Raw genomic sequence first — 24,542 nt, 5'->3', positions numbered from 1 at the left:
TTTCCCATTGATGATTGAACCTTAAATGACAACCAATCAAAGAGAGAGATATCTATTGATAAAACCCCTATATTTTGTACAGAACGGTTTGTTACTAAGAAATGTCCATTATTGTTGTAACTGATAGAAGCAACGTCATTTGTAGCTAGGGGCGGAGGAGGAAAACTAGAAAGCTTGATAGAAGAATACAGAAATATATTGCTTACATAATGATGCTTTGCTTTGTTTTGCTTGGCTTGGCTAGGCTAAGCTGGGCTAGGCTGGGTTAAGCTAGGTTGGAGTAGGAGTTGATGTCATGTATTTGTAGATGACTTAGTAATAATTTTTCTTTGTCAAACTAGCTTAATTATTATTATTACAATTATTATTATTATATTGCTTTTCTTGGTTGTATTACTAACCAACAAGTGATTCTATTTCTACTACTGTTACTGCTGCTGCTCCTCCTCCTTTCAATTTATGAGATCTGAATAATCTGCAACAGTTGAGATCAACGATTAACATTGCACATATTCAAATCAACTCAATTTAATTAGTTGTCTTACTTAAAAGCCATTACTATTTTGATCATATCTATATATATATTGCTAGTTATGACATCTAAATATATGTGTGTGTGTGAGTATGTGACGGTGTGTTTTCCATTACGTAATTGGCACGTAAAAACGGTGCAAATGATTTGTAGGGGTCATGGGTTTGAAAACTTGTGTCTCTGTGAAAAATTTCTTTTTTTTTTTTCTTATTTCCCTGCCGTCCACCACGGCCCGACGTTACCACCACTGCCACGACCACCATGGCCCGCCATTATTACTGCGACGGAAGAGAGTTGCTAAATTTCAAATTTTCTTGGATCTTTCTTTGTGTGCGATGCGCCCTGTTGTGAGTGTGTGTGTGTGTGTGTGTGCAAGCGTAAATTCCATGTCGGAGGCGCTGCTTGTTGTTCGTCTGGAAATAACCAACGAACATTCCGTTGGCCTACAGTATATAAAAGTAACCCAAGAACTTGCCTAAAAAAAAATACAAAAAAAAAAATTGCAATTTGGAATTTTTGTGAAAAAAGAATATAACCTGCTAGAAACATTTAATTCGAATCAACTTGATCTTTTTATTTCTATTCTCCTACTATTTAACTACACCTAATTTTTATAAAGAATAGAGGGAAAAAATAAAGATTATTAATTCATACTTAGCTGACATTTTATTGCAACATTGAACGCTCGGGTATTTGCTCCTTCCTATTATACAAGATACCGGACGAAAAAAAATAAAACTAATATTAAAACTAAAACTAAAACTAAAAAAAGAAAAAGAATTGTTTGGGCAACTAAGAACTACCTTGTGAGAGAAATTCAAGATACTAAATCAATACTGAGATATGAAATTTAGTAGTTTAACGTTTTTATCTGTTATTGCAACAGCGATTGCTACTACAGCACCATTTAAAATAGACTTTAAGATCCGTAGGGGATCTTCGAAAGACAGTTTAACACCTGAAGATGAAGATACAACTCCAAGATTTGTCAAGAGAGATGGTTCTTTTGAAATGATTTTAACTAATGAACAAACTTTTTATATGGCCAGTTTAAAGATTGGATCAAATGAAGATGTCAATGAAGTTTTGGTCGATACTGGATCTTCAGATTTATGGGTCATGTCCCATGACTTGAATTGTGTTCCTGTCCTGAATACAAAACGTTTTGAAAGAAGTTTTGGCCAAGGTACTGGTGTCCTGCCCATCCATAAATTGAAAAAACGACAACTCCCAGCTGCTCGTGAACCTGAACGTGAACGTGATGTTATACAACCTTCCAAAACAACAGAAGAAAATGAAGAAGAAGAAGAAGATGTTCACAACAAGTTATTTGGTTCTTACACTACCATATACATTACCGATGGCAGTTTCCCTTCAAACTTTTTATCGGGACCATCAACTGGATCTGGATCCGGATCAGGTTCAAACACTTGTACTTCATATGGGTCATTTAATACTGAAAATTCCGATACTTTTAGAAGAAATGATACTTTCCCATTTGCAATTCAATATGCTGATGGCACTCATGCTCTCGGGATTTGGGGATATGATGATGTTGTTATAAACAATGTTACAGTACATGATTTATCCTTTGCTATTGCCAATGAAACTTCTTCTGATGTGGGTGTTTTAGGTATTGGTTTGCCTTGGTTGGAAGTGACCTCCCAATACGGATATATTTATGAAAATTTGCCAATCAAATTAGCACAACAAGGAATCATCAATAAAGCTATATATTCTTTATATTTGGACACTGCAGATGCCCAAACCGGGTCAATTTTATTTGGTGCCATAGACCATGCTAAATACGAAGGTGATTTGGCTACAATTGATATGATGTCATCATCTAGACAAATTAGTGTTCCTGATAGAATTAAAGTCCCAGTATCTGGTATTTACTATTCTGATAGCGATGGAAATAATGCAACTATCATGTCTGGATCTACTGGTGTTGTTTTGGATACTGGTTCAACATTATCTTATGTCTTCAGTGATACTTTACGTTCTTTGGGACGTGCACTTGGTGGTACATATGATAGTACTCAAGGTGCATATGTTGTTGATTGTGATTTACGTTCTTCTTCAGAGACTCTTGATATAAATTTTGACGGTGTCAAAACCATTAGTGTTCCAATTTCTGACTTGGTGCTTAGAGTTTCTAGATCTCAATGTATGTTGGGTGTTTTAGCACAATCTTCATCTTCTAGTTACATGTTATTTGGTGATAATATTTTAAGAAGTGCATACGTTGTTTATGATATTGAAGATTATCAAGTTAGTTTGGCACAAATTTCCTATACCAATGATGAATCAATCGAAATAATTGGCTCCAATGGTATCACCAACACCACTGGTTCTGGTGCAAGTTCCAGTTCTAGTTCAAGTTCTGGATCTGGATCTGGATCTGGATCTAATTCAGGTTCTAGTTCTGGCTCCAGTTCTACAACATCCAGTCGTGGCATTGCTGATGGTCTTGCTGTTCCAGTTCAAGGTTTGATTTCCTCCATCTTAGCATGGCTTTATTTTGTGATGTAAACTAACTATGATCCATTAGAAAGCAAAAAGAAAATAGATAAACTATCAGAGTCATTTATTTTGATTACCAATTCGAGTTTGATTCCCATTAACGAAATGGGTATTTTTAATTTTATTTAATTTTTTTATTATTATCTATATCATATTTAGATTATTTAACTATCTGGTATATATATACTCTTATTTAAAGGTTTTATAATAGATACGTTGCAAATATTTTTTTTTTTTTTTTGAGCTTAAATGTGGTATTCGAGAAGCCTAGATTTGTTGTTATCATCTATCAACATGTCGTCTTCATTCCAGACAATCCTGATCACGTCGTAAAATTCCTTTGCATAGTATATGGATATTCCATACTTGTTTCTATAGTACTCTTCGACTTGATGCATCTTGAAACTAGGTTCTTCATTATCCTTCAATAATTCGTTAATCAAATTATGATCCAAAACTTCTCCTGCTTCCTCGATACTTCTTGTGTACTCTTCAATCAAATCTTTACGATTCTCACGTGGAACAATCATTCTACGAATCTTGCGACTTAAATGAGCTCCCATAAGCTTTTCTTTAACTCCCCCGATAGGCAAAACCAATCCACGAAGAGTTATTTCTCCAGTCATAGCAATATCCGTTGGAACAGGCTTGTCCAAGAGTACAGACAAAAACAGAAGTGCCATGGTAATACCAGCTGATGGACCATCTTTAGACACAGACCCCATTGGTACATGCATGTGAATATCCAAATTATTGAATCTATCCAACAAACGTTGTGCCTCAACATCATCGTCAGTTTTGAGCAACTTCTTATAAAGTATCAGCTTGATAAAGATTAGCCCAATTTTACCACTTTCCATCAATACGTCTCCTAATTTACCAGTCATATTCAATGTTGGTCCACTTCCACTTGAGTCATTGTCATTTGCATTTCTTCTGTCAAACCCAATACTTTCAAAAACTAGGACAGATCCCGAACCTTCGGAGTTGTAAGATAATCCATTCACAACACCAACACGCGAGTTACCAATTGTGGTTCCATCACTGGAAACAACATCACCTGGGGAATAAGGAACTCCAAGATAGATAGGCAAATCATTCTCTTCGATAATGGGGTTGTAAGACCCACGGTCCTTGTTCAACCATTCACAATATTCCACTGCTTTGAAACGGCATAACGTACCTAACTTTCGTTCAAAGTTTCGTACACCCGCTTCTCCCCTAGTATACTCAACTATGATTTTCTTGAGTGCTTCATCACCAATTTTCACATAAGCATCTGAAACATCGGGGAAACCATTTCTTTTGATTTGTCTTGGCAATAAGTATTTCTTACCAATCACCAACTTTTCATTATAGTCATAAGCACCAATCTCAATCATTTCCAATCTATCCAATAATGGTCTTGTCATATTCCACGGGTCATTCGCAGTACAGATGAATATGACTTGGGACAAATCAACTGGGAATCCCAAGTAATGATCCATAAACGTGTTGTTTTGTTCTGGATCCAAAACTTCCAACAATGCAGCAGAAGGATCTCCATTGAATCTACTGGCACCATAATTTCCTCCCACAACTTTGTCAATTTCATCAAGCAATATAACTGGGTTCATACATCTGGCTTTACGCAACGCTTGTATAATTATACCTGGCATAGCACCAACATAAGTTCGTCTGTGACCTCGAATTTCACTTTCATCTTTAATACCACCAAGAGAAATTCTTTGAAAGTTTCTACCCAAGGATGTTGCTATGGACTTGGCTAATGAGGTTTTCCCAGTTCCTGGAGGACCAGCAAGCATTATAATTGGTGATCGATTCTGTTTAGAAATTTCAAGAGCTTCCGAAGAATTAATAGGATCTCTCTTAACCTCAAGAATCGACTGTTTGTTTTTATTTTTAGCTTGTTGTTTGGCGGCATATGTGTCGTCACCATTAGCAATGACAATTCCAGATTCCAGATCTCCTGACTTACTATTGGAAGCCTGTATCAGTTTCTTAGCTGACTTCTCAATTTGTTGATTTTCAGAGTTTATTCCCAATAATTTCAACACTACCAAATATTGAATCAACCTTCTCTTTACATGTTCCAACCCATAATGATCATCATCTAATTGCTTCTTTGCAACTTTTAAATCAATTTCCTTGTTTGACTTAAACTTGGACACATGTACATCCCAAGGGATATCCATAACAATCTCCAAATAGTTCCTCAACACATGAAAATCAGAATTACCACCTCCACCAGGAGAATTTGCTGAAGCTTTAATACGTTTGAAATCTTTCGTAATTAAACGCTTAGAGTCCAGCGATAAGCTTGAAATGACTGGTAATTTGTTCTTGATAAAATTTGCAATGGCTCTCAACTCATCATCATCATTATCATCATCGTCTTCATCATGAGGATCGTCACGTTTGTAGGATTGTGGTCCATGATTTCTCGGTTTGTTATTGTTTTTAGAGGACGCTGCATTTCTCAGGTTAGATTGTTGACGATTCTTTGTCATATCTTCCAACAAATATCTAATAGACTTCAATTGATTGGCAACAACATTTGCCTTTTGAATATTTGTTGCTTCATTTTGAAACCAATTGTTCACAAAAGTATTGTTGACATGTAAGCTTTCAAATATCTGATTCAACTGCATTATCATCTCATTCATCAATGTACTTCTCTCTTCAATACCATGGCTCTTTAACAATGCCAATTTTTGCTGATTTGGAAATGGCAAAATTCCACACGTCAAATCGATTAATCTCAAGTATGTTCTACCATCAATCTCGTACTTATCACTTGAAAACTGAGAAAACAAGCTCTGCAAACTAGTGAAAGCCTTGTTGAAATCTTTGGAACCCACTAATTGCAAGTATAATGAATTTGCCAAAGGATTGAGAGTCAATAGATCTTGACGAGAATCCTTGTCATTTGTTGAATCAGTCTTCCCAGAATTAGGTGTATTAGATCCCTTTCTCACCAAAGATAAGTTCCCTTTTCCATTAGACTGACTGGAATACACCGACAAGGCACGACGGTAATCAGAAAGAAACCTCTCAATCGACAGATGTAACTGACTATAGTTTACTTTCAAGTCTTTAAACTTGTTTCCCAAATCATGAACCTTGTGATTCCAGTCGATTCTTACTTGGTTCTCACTCATTTTCAGAACCAGTTGCAACTCTCCACTTTGATTGCTATCCAACAAAACACCTCTGGTAATAGCTTGGATTGTCAATTTAATGTTGGTTGTATCATCAGCTATCCCAATAATTCTTGAGACAGTTACAACTTTACTGTCACTTTCAGTTACATCACCAATTTTAGTTTGGTTGGGGATGATACCCAAAGCCAACCATTCAAATTCAGTTGGTTGTTTCGATTTTTCACCGGAATCACCAGAATTAGAACTAGAACTAGAACTGGATTTAGCCCTAGATTCATACTTGAAAAGCTGGGTTATACCTTGAACTGCATCACGTGAAATTACACTTGGGTTGACATCACCATTACCATGAACTGAATCCAAATCTTTCTCATTTTCATCAAAGTCATATTCATGCAACAAGTTATTGATGATCGATACTTGAGAAACAAGGTTCTTATATCTATATAACAAAGCTGCAGCCTTGTACCTTGAGAAAGTCACATTATATATAATTCCTGGTAATAATATCAAGTTCGAGTCCAATGTATACGTCGGCAAAACTATTTCCTGGACTAAATGACCAGATCTTCCAGTGTCTCCAGATAATAATGAATGATTCTTGCCCATTTGATAAATATACGTTAAATGTACAAATGAAATATGATCAACAAGGTGTATAAAAAAGAAGGGGAAGAATGTTAAATGTAATAAATAAAAAGAAAATATTTGTGGGGGGAGGGAAATTAAACTGAACTGAGGGTTGATTTATATTTATATATTTGATAAGTACGAATTTTTCTAATAAGAAAAGGTGAACATGATTTTTTTTTTTCCTTTTTCCTATGTTCCGTGGTTCAGTTGATAAACCAAACAAGAAAGTAAATGCGGAGGCGGAGGCAACAAAAAGAAAAAGAAGATCATTAGCGGGTCTTAACGAATGGTTGTCGTAGTTGTTGTAGTTGGGACAAACTTATTTGAGAATACGAAACTGAGTAGTACACCCACTCAGTTCTATAAACCTACTACTAGTTGTTAAATAATCATCATGGTGATAATCTATTGAATACTCAGAAAGACTTACAATCCTATGGGCTGCCACTTTTGTGGACTTAATCATTTTCTCAAAATTGTTGTATTTCTGTTTTCATTTTTTTTTTTTTTCGTTTTTTTTTTTTTCTTTTTTCTTTCCCAGTATCTCCAGCCAATACTTTTTACATTCATCGTTATGTCAACAATACCTACAACTCAAGACATTAATATGAACGAGGAAAAACAAGAAACCATCAGACAACCTGATGTTCATCTGCAAGATGATGAATCTGATGATGGATACGTTAGTCTAGATGAAGAGGATGAAGAGCTAATATGGAGAGTTTTTTTTCATGAACTAGAAAAGTATGAACAACGATCACAGGGTTATGAAGAGAGCTCCGATGAAGAAGAGGAACTTGTAAATGATAACGATTATATTTCAGATGATGATGAATCAGACTCATCAATAGATGAGGATAATATTGAAGATCTATTGGACGTGGATGATGCAGAATTGGTGGCCAAGTATAAAGCATTGAAATCAGAGACTGTAAACCGAAATCTCACAGAAGAAGAACAGAAAAGATTGTTAATTGCAAACTTTACCGACGATCAAATGGAAAGATTTGAAGCATATAGACGAATGACTGTGAATAAACCTGGTGTCAAGAAAATATGTAATGGTATTGTTGGACATACCATCCCGCAAATAATAGCTGTTGTCATGGCTGGTATTTCAAAACTGTTTCTAGGTGATATAATAACAAAAGCATTTGAGATACAGAAGAGGGACTACAAAGGTCAGCTTATAATGGATATAGAAGCCAAGAAGACCCAGAAGCGACAGATTGCCAATAGTTTGGAAAGGGGAGAAGATATCGAGGTGGAAGAAAAAGAATTGAGATACGAAGGAGATGAAATACATCCATTGCAACCACACCACATACGAGAGGCTTGGAGATTGTATAGGTTAGAGAACAGTGGCTATCCTGGAGGCGACAAAAGGAAATCAGGTGACGATGGTCCATTTTACAACTAGATTAATGACAAAATATAATATCTAAATGAACTTTTATTTTACTTTTCTATGTAGTTTTTTTTTGTTTTACTCAAACAGAGTTTCTCCTATACAATATCCTCTTGTTTTCATCTTGTTTTGTATGATTCTTCTCAACTAAACCTGCAATTGGTGGAACTTTGTTGTTACATTTCCACTCTGTTATCAATTCATCAGCATACTTCAATCCAACATTATATATCTCATCAAACTTACCAAAATCTAATGTGGCATATCCATCTATAGGCGGACGCAAATAGTATACATCAGCGGTTCTCTTCGCCTCTTCCAAAGCATTAACACTAGACACGTAGGTCAATCTCAATTGAATTTCCATCATACTTGGAACGTTTGGGTGCTTAGAAAAGGGATTCCATCTGTTGAACAAAACCCAAAATCCCAGCAACGTATCACCATAGTTCATCGGTGTACGATCATCTGCTGATCCCACATCAACAGCTATTATATGTTTAACACCACGTTTCTTCATTTCAAGTACTGGCAAATTATCCAAGTATCCCCCATCCAACAACATACATCCTTTGAACGTAATAGGAGGAAGCAACCCACAAAGAGACATAGAAGCACGGATAAATCGCCATGCATAACCAGTTTCATGTATATCCATTGTAGAATTGGTAATGTTGGTGGAGTTACAGTAGTACTTGATCCAGAAATCTTCAATCTCCGTGAACCCAAAAACTTTCCAAATTCCTCGATTGAATTCATAACCTGTGATGTATGAAGTGACTGGATACGTCAAATCAAATATCATTCTCCAAAGAGATGAAACTCTCTTGGAGAACTTCTTTGCCATTGCATAGATCGAAACAATGTTGTATTCCTTCGCATACAACCCACCAACAAAGGATCCAATCGAAGTACCCCCAATAATATCCACTGGTATTCCGTGTCTTTCCAATGCAGTAACTACCCCGACATGTGAAATCCCACGAGAACCACCACCTCCCAATACTAAACCGACAGCTTCGTTGGACAAAATTCTGGCTAACCGCATAAAATCATCCTTGTGCATTTTCATAGCTTTGTTCCGATTCTCATCGCTTAAATACCAACGGATGTGTTGTTTGGTAGCTTCGTAAGTCGATTTAATGGTCTTATTTTGTGAAATTTTATTAGCTAAATCACTGATGAACGATTTTTTACTTGGCAAATGTGAACCACCACGCTCAAATCTCATCTCGATATGGTGGTGCCCTTGAACCCAAATTCTATTCTTCAACCAAGGACTTGTAGATCCCGGAGTAACTGATTTTTCTTGGTGAATCAAACACAAATCGGTTCTTGCAGTGTTCTTTAATTTGACCAACAATTGCTCATACTCACCAACACCATTATTTTCCTCGTCTGCATCTGCTAGCAACAAAATACAATCTCCTTGTGAGATACAAGTCGATGTCCAATTAGATTGAACCGCAGTATCACAAATGTAAACAATAGTCTCATATTCCTCTTCCAAATATGCAAAATAACCCAGCATTTTCAACCTTGACAAGCTCTCATCAAACGCGTGTCGGCCCAAATGCGTTAACATCAGGGCCTGATCTAATGCAATCACATTCCTCCCAATTAGTTTTAATGCATTGACAAGCTTTTCTGCAAATTGTCTCACTGGCAACCCGGCCACTGTTGGCAATATCGTGATTGTTTTGTAATCAGTACACGTATATGCTTTTGACGATGATGATGTAACAAATCCTCTAGTTGGAGGCTCGTTACCTTGTAATAAAACTTTTGATGCAACAAGTCGTGATACTTTTACCATTATGGAAGGGTTTTCATTGGCCAACATTTCAAATAATGATCTGGGAATACGAGCTGTTTCAGAATCCCTAACAGCAACAAGTGAATGGGATCTCTTTGTGGCTGTTAGAACTTCAACTTCCCCAATAGACTCACCATGTCCATATTCACCCAATATTTGGAAATCTTTATCATGACTTCGTATATCACTTGCCCCTACTTTTCGGATGGCTCTAAACCTTCCACTTAATACAACATGGAACCCATTCGCCGAATCCCCTTGAGAAAAAAGCACTTCCCCTGCGGGGATATGACACCATTCTAAAGCATAGTCAATGGTGATAATCTGCTTGGACAATAAATTCTTCAATCCAAGAGCAACAGGTAACTGCAAAAAGTAGTACTTGTCTAATAACGAATTGTAATGATTCTTTGATAAATATGCCACAACAGCTCCAGTTTTTTTTGGTGTTTTGATTGTAACCAACGATCTTGATCCCACAACAGAAGTCAAGTATCCAGCAATTCCACCAGATCTCACGGAATAAACATACTTGTTAGGTGAATTTGCTTCAGAAGAGTGGTGGTAGACCTCTAACTCACCATCAATAACATAATAAAGCCCGGCAGTGATTGAATCTTGCTGAACAATGGTAGTGTTTGCCTCTATGTTTCTAATCTCCAAATGGTTTGCAAATTCATCTTTGATGCTCATATCTGAAATATGGCGTTTCTTGGTAAGAATTTCTCTTTTTGGAGTGGCAGAAGTATCAACTTCCCGGATTGGAGATGGAGAAGATGATGGAGACAGTGGTGAGGCAGTTGCCGATCTGTTATTTAGTTCAGATAAATTAATTGTATTCATCAAATTCCCACTGTGTCTTAATGACAAGGGTGGTCTTACTGAAGGCATAGACAAAACAGATTGACTTAATCCAATCATGGAGCTATTTGTAGAAGAATTCAAACTGTGGTAATCAGCAGAATTGTCAACCATATACCCGTTCTGATCCTTGATGCCAATTATTTTAAAAATATTCTCAACAATTGCAACACGTAACGAATTCTCTTCAGTTTCTTCTATCTCGTCAGTGAAATTTGTTCTTCTAGCAGTTTTCCCACTTTCAGCATCCAGTGACAAAGTTGTAGTTGAGGATTTCGAAAGCGATTTATTCACGAAACCATCTCGAGAAATTGGTACCGACGATAAAAGATCTCCCGGATTATTATTCGTCAATTTAGAGCCTAACAAAACGTATCTAGACGAAGTTCTTTGAAGGGCCTGTCGATGATGGTGTTTTGTCTTTTTCGGTAAGTTGTCTTCTTGTGCAGCATTGGCCCTACTTAACCTTTGTAATAACCCGTCCACCAAATGTTTTGGCAAGTTTGTGCTGCCACTATTTTCATTTAACTTGATTTCCAGTTTCAACACCTCACCCGTCAACCCAAGATAATTATGAAGAGTGTTCAAGGTCACCTTGTACAACCTAGTTAAAACCATTGCCACGATACGAGACGTTGCCTTTGGATATTTTGAATGGACTCTTTCAAAAGCACTCTGTGGGATGATTGCAATGGTGACTGTGTCATAGTTATGTAGCTTTTTGGGTCTGATAATAATTTCCGGATATTCTTCATAGTTCGGGTCCTCGAGGTGTGTGGGTTGTGCATTACCCGAATTTCCCGTGTAGTCCAAGTTCAAGGCAACAACGCTATTCTCATCTTCTTCTCGAGGTGTAAACATAACATTTCTTTTGGGCTGGAATAATTCCAAGGTCGAGAATAATGAACTTAATGGTGTACCACTTTTGACCTCGTTTAACAATTGGTACTGCTTCTTCCCCACAGTCAAAAACTCATCCGTTTGGGTTCCTGCATCCTCAAAATATTCTGTATCTATACCGCCACTATTGACCGGTGTTTCTTTTGATACTTTTGTGTATACTTGAGCTACACCTTCAACCACAACCAGGAATCCCACTGACTCATCAAGTATCATCACTTCATTCATAGTTAGCTTCTGCGTGTACATACTTTTAGTCAATTCGTGAAACACAGATTTTTCTAAATATCCAAACACTTTTATTCCCTGCATAAACTGTGATAGATAATTTGTAGGATTCTTGACCAGTTTAGATTTCTCCATAAATACATTTGGACGGTTAAAGTCTTGGCCTGTAGACTTATCTGGGATACTGTAACTGTTGAGATACTTGTATCTTAGTACAAAGAATACAAAAATCCCAAAACAAAGCACAATCAACAATATCGAGGATAAATGCAATGAAAACTGAAAGTCAATGGCTAGTAGCCTTATAAAAAAAGCTGGGATCTCGATAACTAGAAAATTCAATATTTGGAACATTAATCGTTGTGCAACAACGAGAACGTGGCTAATCATAGAAAACAAATCATACCCTTTCGCCGCCATCTTTGTGCTATCCACCACAGTGTTTACTGGTCCGGTTAATGCAGTTTTGTTCATATCAATTAGTAACTTCAAAAGGTATCAATTGTAGGTAGTTTAATCGGTTTGTCGGTGTATAGTTGATTTTAATTTTTTTTGTTCTTTAATTTTTTTTTCTTCACTATAGATTCTAGTAAATTCTATACTGGGACCCAATTTATAGCGAATGGTTGCTACCCCAATACTCAAAAAAAATAGACTAGTAAGCCAAAATAGTTTCCACGTGTGTCGCTTGTCGATTTATTACTCTACAACAGAAAGTCAAAAAGAACAAGGCTAATTAATAAATATTGCACTGATCCTATCTATACGATAAGCCATCTTGGTTCCGTAGGAACGAGGATAATATACTCTGGTTACGTAGAGTTTATTGCAGTAGCTTTCCACTAAGTATATGTTTTCGAACCTGTAATTATAGCTTCCTCCAGAGTCAAGGTGTAAAACTTCAACATTGCTATGACGCTACAAATCAGATTTGCATTCTGCCAGGGTCCTCTCGACTCACACGATTTGATTCCAACTGGTGGTAATAGAATCGATGAATGTTTCCTCCAGTGAATCCAGCAAACTGAGTAATGACGTCTATCAGTAGATAAAACATGTCGCGAAATGTCGTTTCTTATCTTGAAACGATGTCGCACCTCTAAACTTAAAGCAAGGGTTACAACAATCGAAAAGGAAAAAAAAAGACCAAAAAAAAGTGGCGATCAACCTCTCAGATATCATTACTCTTCATTTTAGTATAGACCCATTCACATTCAACAAAGGATCAGTTGATTTAAGTTTCAATATCTTCTTTTTGGCTTTATTATTGTTATTATCATATTTGAACTTTACTTGCATTTTGGATTCTTTTTTTTTTTTATTAGTTAGGACATCATGAGTCAACATCCAACACCTGCTACCTCGGTTAAGTTAGTTTTATTAGGAGAAGCTGCTGTAGGGAAATCGTCGTTAGTTTTGCGATTTGTCTCCAACGAGTTCCAAGAGAATAAGGAACCAACTATAGGAGCAGCATTTTTAACACAGAAGTGTACTGTGGGAGACCGTACTATTAAATATGAAATCTGGGATACAGCTGGACAAGAGAGATTTGCATCATTGGCTCCCATGTACTATAGAAACGCACAGGCTGCCGTTGTTGTTTATGATATAACCAAACCTTCGTCTTTTATAAGAGCCAGACATTGGATAAAGGAATTAAAGGATCAATCACCGGAAGGTATTGTAATTGCGTTGGTCGGTAATAAATTGGATTTAGAGGATGAGAGAAAGGTGGAGGCTAGTGAAGTAGAAGAAGAAGCAAATTCACAAGGGTTGATGTTTTTCCAAACATCTGCCAAAACAGGAGAAGGTGTGTTAGAGGTTTTTGAAGGTATCGGCAAGAATATCAAGATCGGCGATACATCACAAGCAACTTCAAACAACAATGGTATAAATAGAATAGATTTGAATGCTGAAGCTCCAGCAAATACCAATACTGGCTGTTGTAGTTAAGTAGCTACTTCCCATATGAGTACTATTTTTTTTTCATTAATATACAAGTAGTTATAAATGTCTTACATTGGATATTCTTTCATTTATGTAGATGTTTATCATAGGATGACACGGTAATGAATCTCAGTGACTAAAGTACGAATAATTACTGAAAGATCTCGACTTTTATGTCTATTGTATTCCTTTTGATTAGATATTGGATTCTCCTCTCTCTCTTTCGAAACCAAGTTAGCGTTTCTGTCGCCCCACAGGAATAGACCTGGTATCGTGGGGCAAATTTTTACATAGTACTTAACAGATTCTGACATCAAAATAAAATAAACAAAACAATGGTTAGAATATTACTCAACATCGTTCCAAATTCTCTTGGATGGACTCAGACTAACTATACTATATTGGAAGCATAGTTTGGTATCTTCGACAAGGTATGGTAACAACCACATTGTTTCGGAAGTGCAACTAGAAGCCCCCCAGAAAGGTATACGGCAAGAAATAGGCTCAAAAATTCTTCTATGTTTCTGATTCTTGCAATAGAGGCCACGAAGGACCAGATAAGTTTATTCCTTTATACATTATAATGGTCCTACCAAGGTTTATCATTGAGTACTTATTATAAACTCAAACAAGAATCAACGGAATCATACTTGGGGATTTCTTTTGAGTTTTAACTGATGCATCTCGCAAGTGACACTAAATTGATTACAAATAATCCTTCTAAAGTGTCAAATGTGAGACAATATTGTAGTGCGGTGATTTTTGAAGTTAGAACCAATTATCCTCTTAGCCACAGGCTGGTGGTGATTCAATTTGCACACAATTTATCATTTTGAATCCTTTTACAAGTCTATTTTCTGTTTCGTTTATTTGGTGGACGGGATGGACCTCCACAAGAAGGCTTATTTTGTATAAAATGATTCCTAACCATGACCAACACAAAACAGGCGGGTATGCATAATCTATATTACAGATAAAAAAAATTTTTTTCCTCCTTTAATTTGCTTTGTTCATTCTTACTATATGCAATTAACTAAATCAGGGAACGAACTCAAACTAGTGCCGTATTGACAGACAAGATGACTTCGTGAAAAAAAAATAGAAAATAAATAAAATAAATAAAATACAGTTTCGCTTTATTTCACAAGTTTCAGTATACCCCAGACTACAACATATCAACATCTAATGGGAGCCCCGAAACAAGTCAGAGTAAAGGACGTATTTGTCGAAGAAGAAATTCATACTCAACTGTATGAAGAGCACTCCCCCTCATCAAGTTCAGACCAGGAAGATGATACATTAGAGACAGAAGAACCACCATCATCCTTCTGGCAAAGACTCATCAAAACCCTCGAGGTGCAGCCCAGGGGAGGATTATCCACGGCTCAGATGTTCTTGTATAACCATGATTTGCGTCCCGTTGAGGAAGCAAGACGTCAGTGGTCGTGGTATAATTATGTCTTTCTTTGGATCTCGGATTCGTTCAATATCAACACCTGGCAGATTGCAGCCACGGGTATCCAAGCTGGGAAAATGAATTGGTGGCAGACTTGGTTGAGTGTTTGGTTAGGATATGCATTGTGTGGTATATTTGTCAGTATTGGGTCACGAGTCGGTTTATTCTACCACATATCTTTCCCTGTGTCAATCAGAGCATCTTTTGGTATTTATGGTTCATTATGGCCGGTGTTCAATCGTGTTTTCATGGCCTGCGTGTGGTATGCTGTGCAAACGGCCATCGCTGGTCCAACATTTGAACTTATGTTGCATTCCATCTTTGGCAAGGATCTTCCTGAAAGAATCCACGACACCATCCCTGATAAAGATTTAACCACGTTCCAGTTCCTTGGGATTTTTCTTTTCTGGTTGTTTGAATTGCCTTTCTTGTGGTTTCCTCCACACAAGATTAGACATTTGTTCACAGTGAAGGCATACACTGTCCCTGTTGCCGGTATTGCGTTCTTGGTATGGACCATAGTCAAAGCTGGTGGAGCTGGTCCGGTATTTCTGCAGAAATCACAAGTACACGGTTCTGCTTTGGCATGGGCATTTGTTGAATCGACATTCACATCGTTGGCCAATTTCTGTACTTTGATCATCAACGCCCCCGATTTCTCACGTTTTGCCAAAGAGCCATCCTTTGCCATGAAGTACTTGGTTTACACGTTGTCCATTCCAATTTGTTTCTCATTGACATCGCTTATTGGTATTTTGGTCACATCCGCATCGCAAGCAATGTACGGAGAAGCATTCTGGTCACCGTTGGATGTGTTGAAAATGTTCTTGGACGATTACACACCAGGAAACCGTGCTGGTGTCTTTTTCATTTCTGCTGCATTTGCATTGGCACAATTGGGTACCAACATCTCGGCAAACTCGTTGTCGTTTGGAACTGACTGTGCTGCCTTGCTCCCAAGATTTTTAAACATTAGAAGAGGAAGCTATATCTGTGCGTTTTTGGCGCTTGCTGTTTGTCCCTGGAAGTTGATTTCCTCATCCTCCAAGTTCACCACGTACTTGGCAGCATATGCTGTGTTCTTGTCATCTGTTGCTGGTGTGGTTGCGTGCGACTACTTCTATTTACGAAGAGGGTACATCAACGTCATCAACTTGTACTGTTTGCACCAGAAGGACGACCCAAGCAAGAAGTCGCTCTACCGATACAACAAAATTGGCGTAAACTGGAGAGCTTATGCGGCTTACATCTGTGGTATTTTGCCAAACATTGTTGGGTTTGTTGGAGCTACCGGAGCCCGTAAAGTCCCTATAGGTGCTACGGAAGTATACAGGATGAATTTTTTTATGGGTTTCTTTAGCGCTTGGATCGTGTATGCTGTTTTGAACTTTTACTTCCCAGTACCCACAGGTACAGAGAAAGTTGGACCATTTGAAAAAGGCTGGTTTGAAGAGTTGCCCGATGTGGAATCGTTTGACGATGAGTTGCTTGGTAAGAGCAAGAAGCTACAATAGATAAGTAGGATTTATTAGCATGATTTTGAGTATTCTATAAAATATACAATGGTTACGAATAAATGATTTTCTTCACTGTAGATAGGGCATTCACCATCAGTAATAGCCCATCAATAACATTAATTTGCTATACTGTAAACAACTTACTGCAAAAAAAATATCCTGTCTGTTTGCATCCAAACTAATTTCCGGCATATTGGCGTTGTAGTTTGATTTAACTTCCCGACGACATACATGCGGGAGAAAATTTATTTGTCTCCTCAAATGTCGGTGAAAAAAAGCTCTGGGGAATTTCAAGATTCGGAGAAAGTTTAGATTGAGTAAATTTTTGATTAAATCTCGACAAAACTCCTCCGATATTTATCCCAGAAAAAGTTTACATCTATGAATAGAGTATTTTTACGTTTTATTCATGTGAGAAACACGTCTAGGTTTGTTATCCCAAAGTCATACAATCCAAATAGATCCCTACTCAAGCAACTACCATGGAATATAGGATTCGAAGTGTGGTGGAAATCCTTATCACCTACCAGACTTGAAACTCTTCAAAAAGAATTAGTAGAACTCATGATATCACCTAATCTCGAAGAAAATGCAGGTATCACTACAGAGTATAAGAAAGTCCATCTTGATGAAGAGGGAAATTACATCAATGAAGTGGGGTTCAAAATCATCAACGATGAATCAAAACCCACAAAACATATTGTTTTCATTCACGGCTATGGAGCTTCTCTAGGATGTTTTGCCAGAAACTTTCAACTCATTAATAAGTTCAAAGGAGATGAGAATTTCAATTATCATGTACATTTTTTGGATAACATTACGTTTGGTTTATCGTCCAACCCGAAGGTTTCGAACGAGACAGTACAATACTGGAGAATACCACCCGTGGCTAAGATTGAGTTGATAGATAATGAACCAACAGATTCAAAGAAATTGTACCGCAAATACTATAAGTTGATTGAAGGATACAGATTGGACCCCGAGAACTTTGAACAGTATCGGTCTTATTTTGCTCCCATTCTTAAGGATCTCGAAGAATTCTACTGTTCTGCAATAGACAACTGGAGAAAAAATCAAGGGATTGAAAAGATTGATTGGTTGGTGGGCCATTCTTATGGAGGATATTGGTCATCGTCATATGCATTGAGAAATCCAGATAAGATATCGAGTTTGATTTTGCTATCTCCAGTAGGGGTTGAAAGAAATGTTCATGCAGTGACAAACACGAATGTTATTACCAATGAGATTCAAAAACCCAGCTTGGATCCAACCAGCTACAACTTTTTGTCACGATTACCTATTCTTTCTAAACAACAGATTCTCTACTGGTACTATAGATTACCATTTCTACCAAGAATACTTCCATATTTGGGTCCTTGGGGTGCTCAATTGTATTTCAAGATGTGGATGTCGAAATTATATAAAATTAACAAATTAGTTGCCAAACATGGAGGGCCAGAGAAAATCTTCAATAACCATAATGACTTGGTGTATGGTAGCAAGAAAGAGCTCCGTTTGATCATTGAGTATTTATATAATGCCATCACCAATGGTTCGAATAGTGATATTTACACCAGATATGTTTTGACTACTGCGACGGTGAGTAAATGGCCGATTTATGACAAGTTTGTCAAAGCTTTAGATGAAAGACCCAATGACTTAAACTTTGATTTTCATATCATGTATGGCCAGTTTGACTTTATGAATTCCGAAGCAGGAGAGAAATTGGTAGAGTTATTAAAGAGCAAGAAGAAGCAAGCGTGTTATTATGAAATTAGTGAAGGTGGACATAATCTATACATTGACAATCCGTTTGATACGAACCAAAGAATCTTTGAAATTGTCAAAGGTGACCATCAGTAGTTAATTATTTATTATAGATGAAATATAGACATTACATCAATCTAGAATTGTAGATGAGATAAAAACTATAATTATTTTTTGATTCTGAGAAAGTTGTTGCAAATGTAGATTTCCTTTCTTTTTTTTTTACCACCAGAGTGAATGTCCTATCCATTCAATGACACAACAGATATACCACTTCAATATTAACAAATTCTCTATATTCCAAAGAAACCAGAATTGGTATCATTTCCCACAAAGATCAGATTTATCCATCAGTTTTGTTAGTGGACAATCGGAAGAAATAGCTGTGACTGTGTATTGGAGAGGTGCAACTTTAGTACGAAAAACAACCCACATTCTGAAGAGTTTTACCTGTTCATAATACTAACACCATTTTCCAGGATAGTTTTTCACTTATGGTGACAGACAAATGTGTGACAACTGCCTTGTGTAAGCTGCCATCAATTGGTATCAAACAATGTGATCGATTTGGCAACATTGTAAAAAGATTTCAAGTGAGTTTCACAGACGATAAAGAATATACCAAGTGTTGCAACATGTTGTCTTTAACTTTCAAATTCTGTTTAAGCAACAAAGACACTTCAAGATCTTCATCATCTTCATCGGCAATGTTGTCCTCTTCTCAAGTTGTGCCTGTCGCAAGTTCTCAGATTCAACAACAGAACTCTCAATCATTTGTACACTATATTTCCCAAACCCAACCAACTCAACAACAACAAGTATATTATCCTGTTATATCATCACAACCAGAAGCAAAAGTGGCATTTATGCCACCTAATCAAGAATTCACTTATCCTTCAATCACACCATCTAATCCTACGCATGTTTATGCACACTTACCTGAGCCTATTCCTGATATAAACATGGGCAACATTGATGAATTAAAGAAATTAACTGATTCATCATTACGTGCGGCTATAAGAAACCAGATTAAACTGAATCCCGAGTTTGTGGAATTTGTTTCTAGATTAGACCGAATTATTGATGATATATGAGATCTTATTGGTTTTATAATGTCTATGAACTTAATTAGCTATATACCCGTTTCCATTGTTTTATAGTTAACCCATCACCTAGTTTCTCTTCTTCTGAAATTAATTCATAACCACCCATCCAGGGTAAGATTCTAAAATTGATATACCAAAACCCAATACATGAAGTAATCAATAAAATACCAATCAAACCGTAGTTTGGCCAACTCTCTAAACCTTTTGGATTAGGACTCGTAGAAGATACAAAAGGACCAACCAACAAATACAAACTAATGCACATTACTGAAATAGTCCCAATAATGCCAGCTCTTATCGGGGCATTTAATTCGGGGTATCTTCTTCTAATGATAAATATACCAGCAGCAACCAATCCAAGTACTAATTGGTTAGGATACCCTTCTAAAGAAATAATGTAACTGTAGATATCACCACGTGGAAATGCAACCATAATTGTGGTAGTAATACTACAACTCAAAACCAAAGCTCTCAAAGGCGCACCGAAGGGCCAGTTACTAGACATAAATTTTGAAAATGGTAGATACCCTTCACGAAATACCTCTTGATCGTTTCTAGAAATGGTGTAAAGAACAACAAATATATTACCAGCTGCAGAAAGTGCAATTGCTAATGTCAATAATCGTTGACCGATGAAACTACCAAAAATTCTGGAAAACAAAAGTGAACCAGCAAGCGTGCTTCCATTAGCCAATTCTTCACTTGGTATTACCGTGAGATATGCAAGGTTTGCAATAAGATAAGTTACTGCCATGATCCCCAATGATACTGGACCAGCAATTTTGAATGTACGAACAGGATCTTTAATCTCGTTTGAAACAGTATGTACTGAATTCCAACCAGAAAACGCATAGGTGGCTTTGATCACAGCAGATGCAAACGTCAGAATACTTACACTGGATCGTACTTTAAAAACACTATCCCATTCAAGTTGATGTTCAATACCAGTGATGGACGTAGGAAATGCAACGGCATAGATTCCAGAAAAGACAATGATGGCAACTAGTCCCAATTTTAAACCACCAAGAATATTTTGGATTCTTATGCCATGGGAAACACTAACACCGTGGAGCAATGCTGCCAAATACAAAAATATCAAACCGACGGTTCTTGTCTTAAAATCTGAACCCTCGATCCCAAATGCATGTACTACGTATTCACCAAAGACTAATACGTTCGATATAGTAAATCCAACTAGTATTGAATAAACCAGAAATGCCACTGTGGCAAGTAATTTAGGATATGGATATATAAATTCCAAGAATACTTTGGCACCACCACTTCGTGGAACCAATGATCCCATTTCTAAAAAAACATACAATCCCCCAAATGAAGCAACACCAGCAACAAACCATGCACTGAAAAATAAGAAAACAGATTGCCCGCAATCCTGGTAGATACCACTGGTGATACTAAATATCCCACTTCCTAAGATTCGACTCACAAATAAAACAATAGTTGAAAATAGTCCCAAATGACGTCCTTGTGGAAGATCCTCCAAATCTTGTAGGTATGAATACCGTCTATTTAATATAATCGATGGTTTCAAATATTCATTTGAGTCTGATGTGGAAGAATCTGAAGAATCGGCTTCGTTTATAGATACCAGTTCCAAAAGTTTGCTGTATTCTGTTTTATTAGTGACTGTCATTTTAATTAGTATGTGATTACTACTAATTTCATCATTGCTAAGCAAGCCGGAATTACTCTCATTTAAATACAGCTATACTCGGACTATTACCTGATAGGGTGACTCAGTATCAATCAACTTGACCACTCCATTGATCCATGGGGAAATATTCTACAGGAATGACGAATTCACTCTGTTGTTTTTGTCACACTGATCTGAAAAATTGTGGCTCACGAAATCTAACTTCGAACAGGGAAAGAAAAAACCAGAAAAGAATCTCAGGTACTGCAACCAATTTTGCAACAATGAGATTGGAATATATAAATATATGGAATGTATTATTACCTGGTCCCTAATGCCACCACCTGTTATACATGTAGTCGTCCTTAATCCCACAACACCAAACGATAATAAAACCTCTCTCAGTTAGTCGTCTTTTTGTTTTTCCTTCTTCATTCTGTGGCGGCGATTATGTTGCCAATTACTGCGTGTGGTCCGTTGCAGTTTCATTCCTCTCGTTGACACAAAATAGAATCCTAGAATTTTTTTTGGGGGGGGGGGGGGGGGCGGGGGGTTGATTGGATTTCTCAACTTAGTCAACCAGATCTTATCTCTTATCAAAGACCAACTTTTCTACTGTAAGTACAATGGATTTGCTACAATATTTGCTATTATTGTCTATTAATCATGTTATATGCCTGGCTCAGTTGATTCTTGATCTACACAATTACCTTCCTGTTTTCAATACAAGTCTGAAGTTTTTTGCACAAAGTAACCCCACGATACCCCCTTCAGACGTTAACTATACCCACAATTTTGGTCTATTGAAGGAGTATACCTGGAATCAAGTTGTTGAATCGTTAGCACCAGACGAAAAGCTATTTTTCTTGCAGAGACATGGACAAGGGTATCATAATGTTGCACCCCGGAATTTCACTCATGATGACTGGAGATGCTATTGGTCCTTACAACCTGGAAACAATGATGTGATTTGGCAAGATGCTGAACTAACACCTCATGGTATAAGACAAATCAAGGAACTAAGCCGTCATATAAATCAAACTATTGGATTCCCCCAACCACAAAGATTCTATGTCAGTCCATTAAGAAGAACTTTACAAACATGGTTGTACACGTGGGAACACTTGCCGCATCATCAACCTACCATTAAGGAATTGGCACGTGAAATATATGGTATTGATTCAGAGAGTCAACGTCATAATATGAGTTATATCTCTGAGAACTATCCGTATTTCAAGTTTGAATCTGGCTTTAGCGAGCAAGATGTGACATGGAAGTCAGATACTCGAGAAAAATCACAGCATGTGGATTATCGAGCCGCTAAGTTGTTAACTGAAATTTTCAACGAATCTAGTGATGACAAAAAAGTTATCAGTATTGTTCTTCATTCGGGAATCATTTATTCAATTTTGAATGTTGTTGGCCATAGAAGGTTTCCGATGTATACTGGTCAGGCAATTCCTGTTATAATACGAAAACTCAATACTCACACATTCTACCCTTTAGATGATGCTTGGCTGGACTTTGAATCATGGTGTCCCAAAGAGTGAAAAGAGTTGTGGTTTACAGATATGGGCAATAATTGATTTCATATTTATGCACAGATTTTTTTGTTATTGTTATTATCATTATTTTATTGACATTTTGCTATAATTGTTCTATCAACGAAATTTGTCTTAGTTAAACGAGACTCCATCTATACTTAAACCCAATCAATAGGTTTCTTTAAAATTTGCAATAATCTATCTTCTTCTGAACCCGGTTCTGGATGATGATCATAAGCCCAACTGGCGGTAGCTGGTAAGGACATTAAAATACTTTCGACTCTTGATCCTGGAGTTTGTAAACCAAATTGTGTACCTCTATCCAAGACCAAGTTGAATTCAACATATCTACCTCTTCTAATTTGTTGCCATTCTTTTTGTTCCTTGGTGTATGGAGTATCTTTTCTTTTAGCAACAATTGGAATATAAGCTGGGATGAAAGCATCAAAACAAGATTCGACAATCTTCAAGATATCATCTGCTGGCTTGCTGTCAAAATCATCAAAGAAAATACCACCAACACCTCTAGTTTCACCTCTGTGTTTGATAAAGAAATATTCATCACACCATTTCTTGTATTTTGGATATAATTCTTTGTCATATTTATCCAATGCATCTTTATGTAATTGATGGAACAACTTGGCATCTTCTTCATACAAGTAGGATGGGGTCAAATCAGCACCACCACCAAACCACCAGGTTTGTGTTTCATTAGTTTCTGGATCACTGGTTTCAAAGTATCTGTAGTTGGCATGAGTGGTTGGAGCATGTGGATTGATTGGGTGAATAACCATGGATAACCCACAAGCAAAGAAGTTGACACTACCATCTTTTTCAGAACCTCTCAAGTTGGAGTGATCGGCTCTCATTCTAGTGACAGCTTGAGGTGGTAATTTACCATGAACAATAGAAATATTAACACCACCTTTTTCAAAAGTAGTACCGTTTTGGATGACCATAGATTGACCACCACCACCGTTGTCACCTCTAGACCAGTTGTCTGTACGGAATTCAACAGTATCTAAACTGGCAATAGCATCGGTGATTTCTTTTTGCTTTAAACGGATTAAAGCTTCCATTCTTTCCCTTATTGGGAATGATGTGTCATGAATCTGATCTGGGGAAACCATATTTAATTGTTGTTTAAATTGAAGTGGTATTTAAATAAGTATGAACAGGGTAGTGATGAAAAGGAATAGTGAAAAAAAAAAAAAAGAAAAAAAAAAATTCTTGGAGATCGGGGATATCAAAACGCTTTTATACAGAAAAACCTCCCAAAAAAGAAATAAACAAGTTAAAGATATCAAATGGAAACAAAACAGAACGAAACGAAACAAAACGAAACAAAAGAGAAGAAAAATTATTTTGACGTGTTATTTAAGAATGGATTGCAGATCCTTCGTTGAATAATGTTGAGTATCAAACCATTTTTCATTCTTGGATGACAATGAGAGCATAAGGAAAGAAAGAAAAAACTTTGCAGAGC

General features: G+C 36.9%; 11 protein-coding genes across 11 annotated transcripts; 7 read left to right on the top strand and 4 right to left on the bottom strand. All coding sequences in view use genetic code 12, as the record gives it.

Moving 5' to 3' along the window:
* Window positions 1-1,375: 1,375 nt before the first annotated feature.
* On the top strand, window positions 1,376-3,067 carry SAP9 (aspartyl protease; the record flags this gene model as incomplete). Its single annotated transcript, XM_002548278.1, has 1 exon — window positions 1,376-3,067. One exon carries the CDS (start codon window positions 1,376-1,378, stop codon window positions 3,065-3,067), a length of 1,692 nt encoding a protein of 563 aa, XP_002548324.1.
* Window positions 3,068-3,303: 236 nt separating this feature from the next.
* On the bottom strand, window positions 3,304-6,831 carry CTRG_02620 (uncharacterized protein; the record flags this gene model as incomplete). Its single annotated transcript, XM_002548277.1, has 1 exon — window positions 3,304-6,831. One exon carries the CDS (start codon window positions 6,829-6,831, stop codon window positions 3,304-3,306), a length of 3,528 nt encoding a protein of 1,175 aa, XP_002548323.1.
* A 460-nt stretch (window positions 6,832-7,291) lies between these two features.
* On the top strand, window positions 7,292-8,275 carry CTRG_02619 (uncharacterized protein; the record flags this gene model as incomplete). Its single annotated transcript, XM_002548276.1, has 1 exon — window positions 7,292-8,275. The coding sequence occupies one exon, from the start codon at window positions 7,292-7,294 to the stop codon at window positions 8,273-8,275; it is 984 nt and encodes a 327-aa protein (XP_002548322.1).
* Window positions 8,276-8,345: 70 nt separating this feature from the next.
* Window positions 8,346-12,542, bottom strand: CTRG_02618 (lysophospholipase; the record flags this gene model as incomplete). The annotated part of the gene is made up of 1 exon (XM_002548275.1): window positions 8,346-12,542. The coding sequence occupies one exon, from the start codon at window positions 12,540-12,542 to the stop codon at window positions 8,346-8,348; it is 4,197 nt and encodes a 1,398-aa protein (XP_002548321.1).
* Window positions 12,543-13,403: 861 nt separating this feature from the next.
* On the top strand, window positions 13,404-14,021 carry VPS21 (Rab family GTPase; the record flags this gene model as incomplete). The annotated part of the gene is made up of 1 exon (XM_002548274.1): window positions 13,404-14,021. The coding sequence occupies one exon, from the start codon at window positions 13,404-13,406 to the stop codon at window positions 14,019-14,021; it is 618 nt and encodes a 205-aa protein (XP_002548320.1).
* A 1,179-nt stretch (window positions 14,022-15,200) lies between these two features.
* CTRG_02616 (nucleobase cation symporter-1 family protein) lies at window positions 15,201-16,985 on the top strand (the record flags this gene model as incomplete). The annotated part of the gene is made up of 1 exon (XM_002548273.1): window positions 15,201-16,985. The coding sequence occupies one exon, from the start codon at window positions 15,201-15,203 to the stop codon at window positions 16,983-16,985; it is 1,785 nt and encodes a 594-aa protein (XP_002548319.1).
* Window positions 16,986-17,369: 384 nt separating this feature from the next.
* CTRG_02615 (uncharacterized protein) lies at window positions 17,370-18,851 on the top strand (the record flags this gene model as incomplete). The annotated part of the gene is made up of 1 exon (XM_002548272.1): window positions 17,370-18,851. One exon carries the CDS (start codon window positions 17,370-17,372, stop codon window positions 18,849-18,851), a length of 1,482 nt encoding a protein of 493 aa, XP_002548318.1.
* A 398-nt stretch (window positions 18,852-19,249) lies between these two features.
* CTRG_02614 (uncharacterized protein) lies at window positions 19,250-19,849 on the top strand (the record flags this gene model as incomplete). The annotated part of the gene is made up of 1 exon (XM_002548271.1): window positions 19,250-19,849. One exon carries the CDS (start codon window positions 19,250-19,252, stop codon window positions 19,847-19,849), a length of 600 nt encoding a protein of 199 aa, XP_002548317.1.
* Window positions 19,850-19,883: 34 nt separating this feature from the next.
* On the bottom strand, window positions 19,884-21,512 carry CTRG_02613 (uncharacterized protein; the record flags this gene model as incomplete). Its single annotated transcript, XM_002548270.1, has 1 exon — window positions 19,884-21,512. The coding sequence occupies one exon, from the start codon at window positions 21,510-21,512 to the stop codon at window positions 19,884-19,886; it is 1,629 nt and encodes a 542-aa protein (XP_002548316.1).
* Window positions 21,513-22,138: 626 nt separating this feature from the next.
* CTRG_02612 (phosphoglycerate mutase family protein) lies at window positions 22,139-23,062 on the top strand (the record flags this gene model as incomplete). Its single annotated transcript, XM_002548269.1, has 1 exon — window positions 22,139-23,062. One exon carries the CDS (start codon window positions 22,139-22,141, stop codon window positions 23,060-23,062), a length of 924 nt encoding a protein of 307 aa, XP_002548315.1.
* A 152-nt stretch (window positions 23,063-23,214) lies between these two features.
* Window positions 23,215-24,186, bottom strand: HEM13 (coproporphyrinogen oxidase; the record flags this gene model as incomplete). Its single annotated transcript, XM_002548268.1, has 1 exon — window positions 23,215-24,186. The coding sequence occupies one exon, from the start codon at window positions 24,184-24,186 to the stop codon at window positions 23,215-23,217; it is 972 nt and encodes a 323-aa protein (XP_002548314.1).
* Window positions 24,187-24,542: the final 356 nt, after the last annotated feature.

This window comes from Candida tropicalis (assembly GCF_000006335.3).
Source record: "Candida tropicalis MYA-3404 genomic scaffold supercont3.3, whole genome shotgun sequence".
NCBI classification, from domain to species: domain Eukaryota; kingdom Fungi; phylum Ascomycota; class Pichiomycetes; order Serinales; family Debaryomycetaceae; genus Candida; species Candida tropicalis.
Note: the sequence above shows the minus strand (reverse complement) of the source record. Positions and strands in the feature narration are given on the sequence as shown.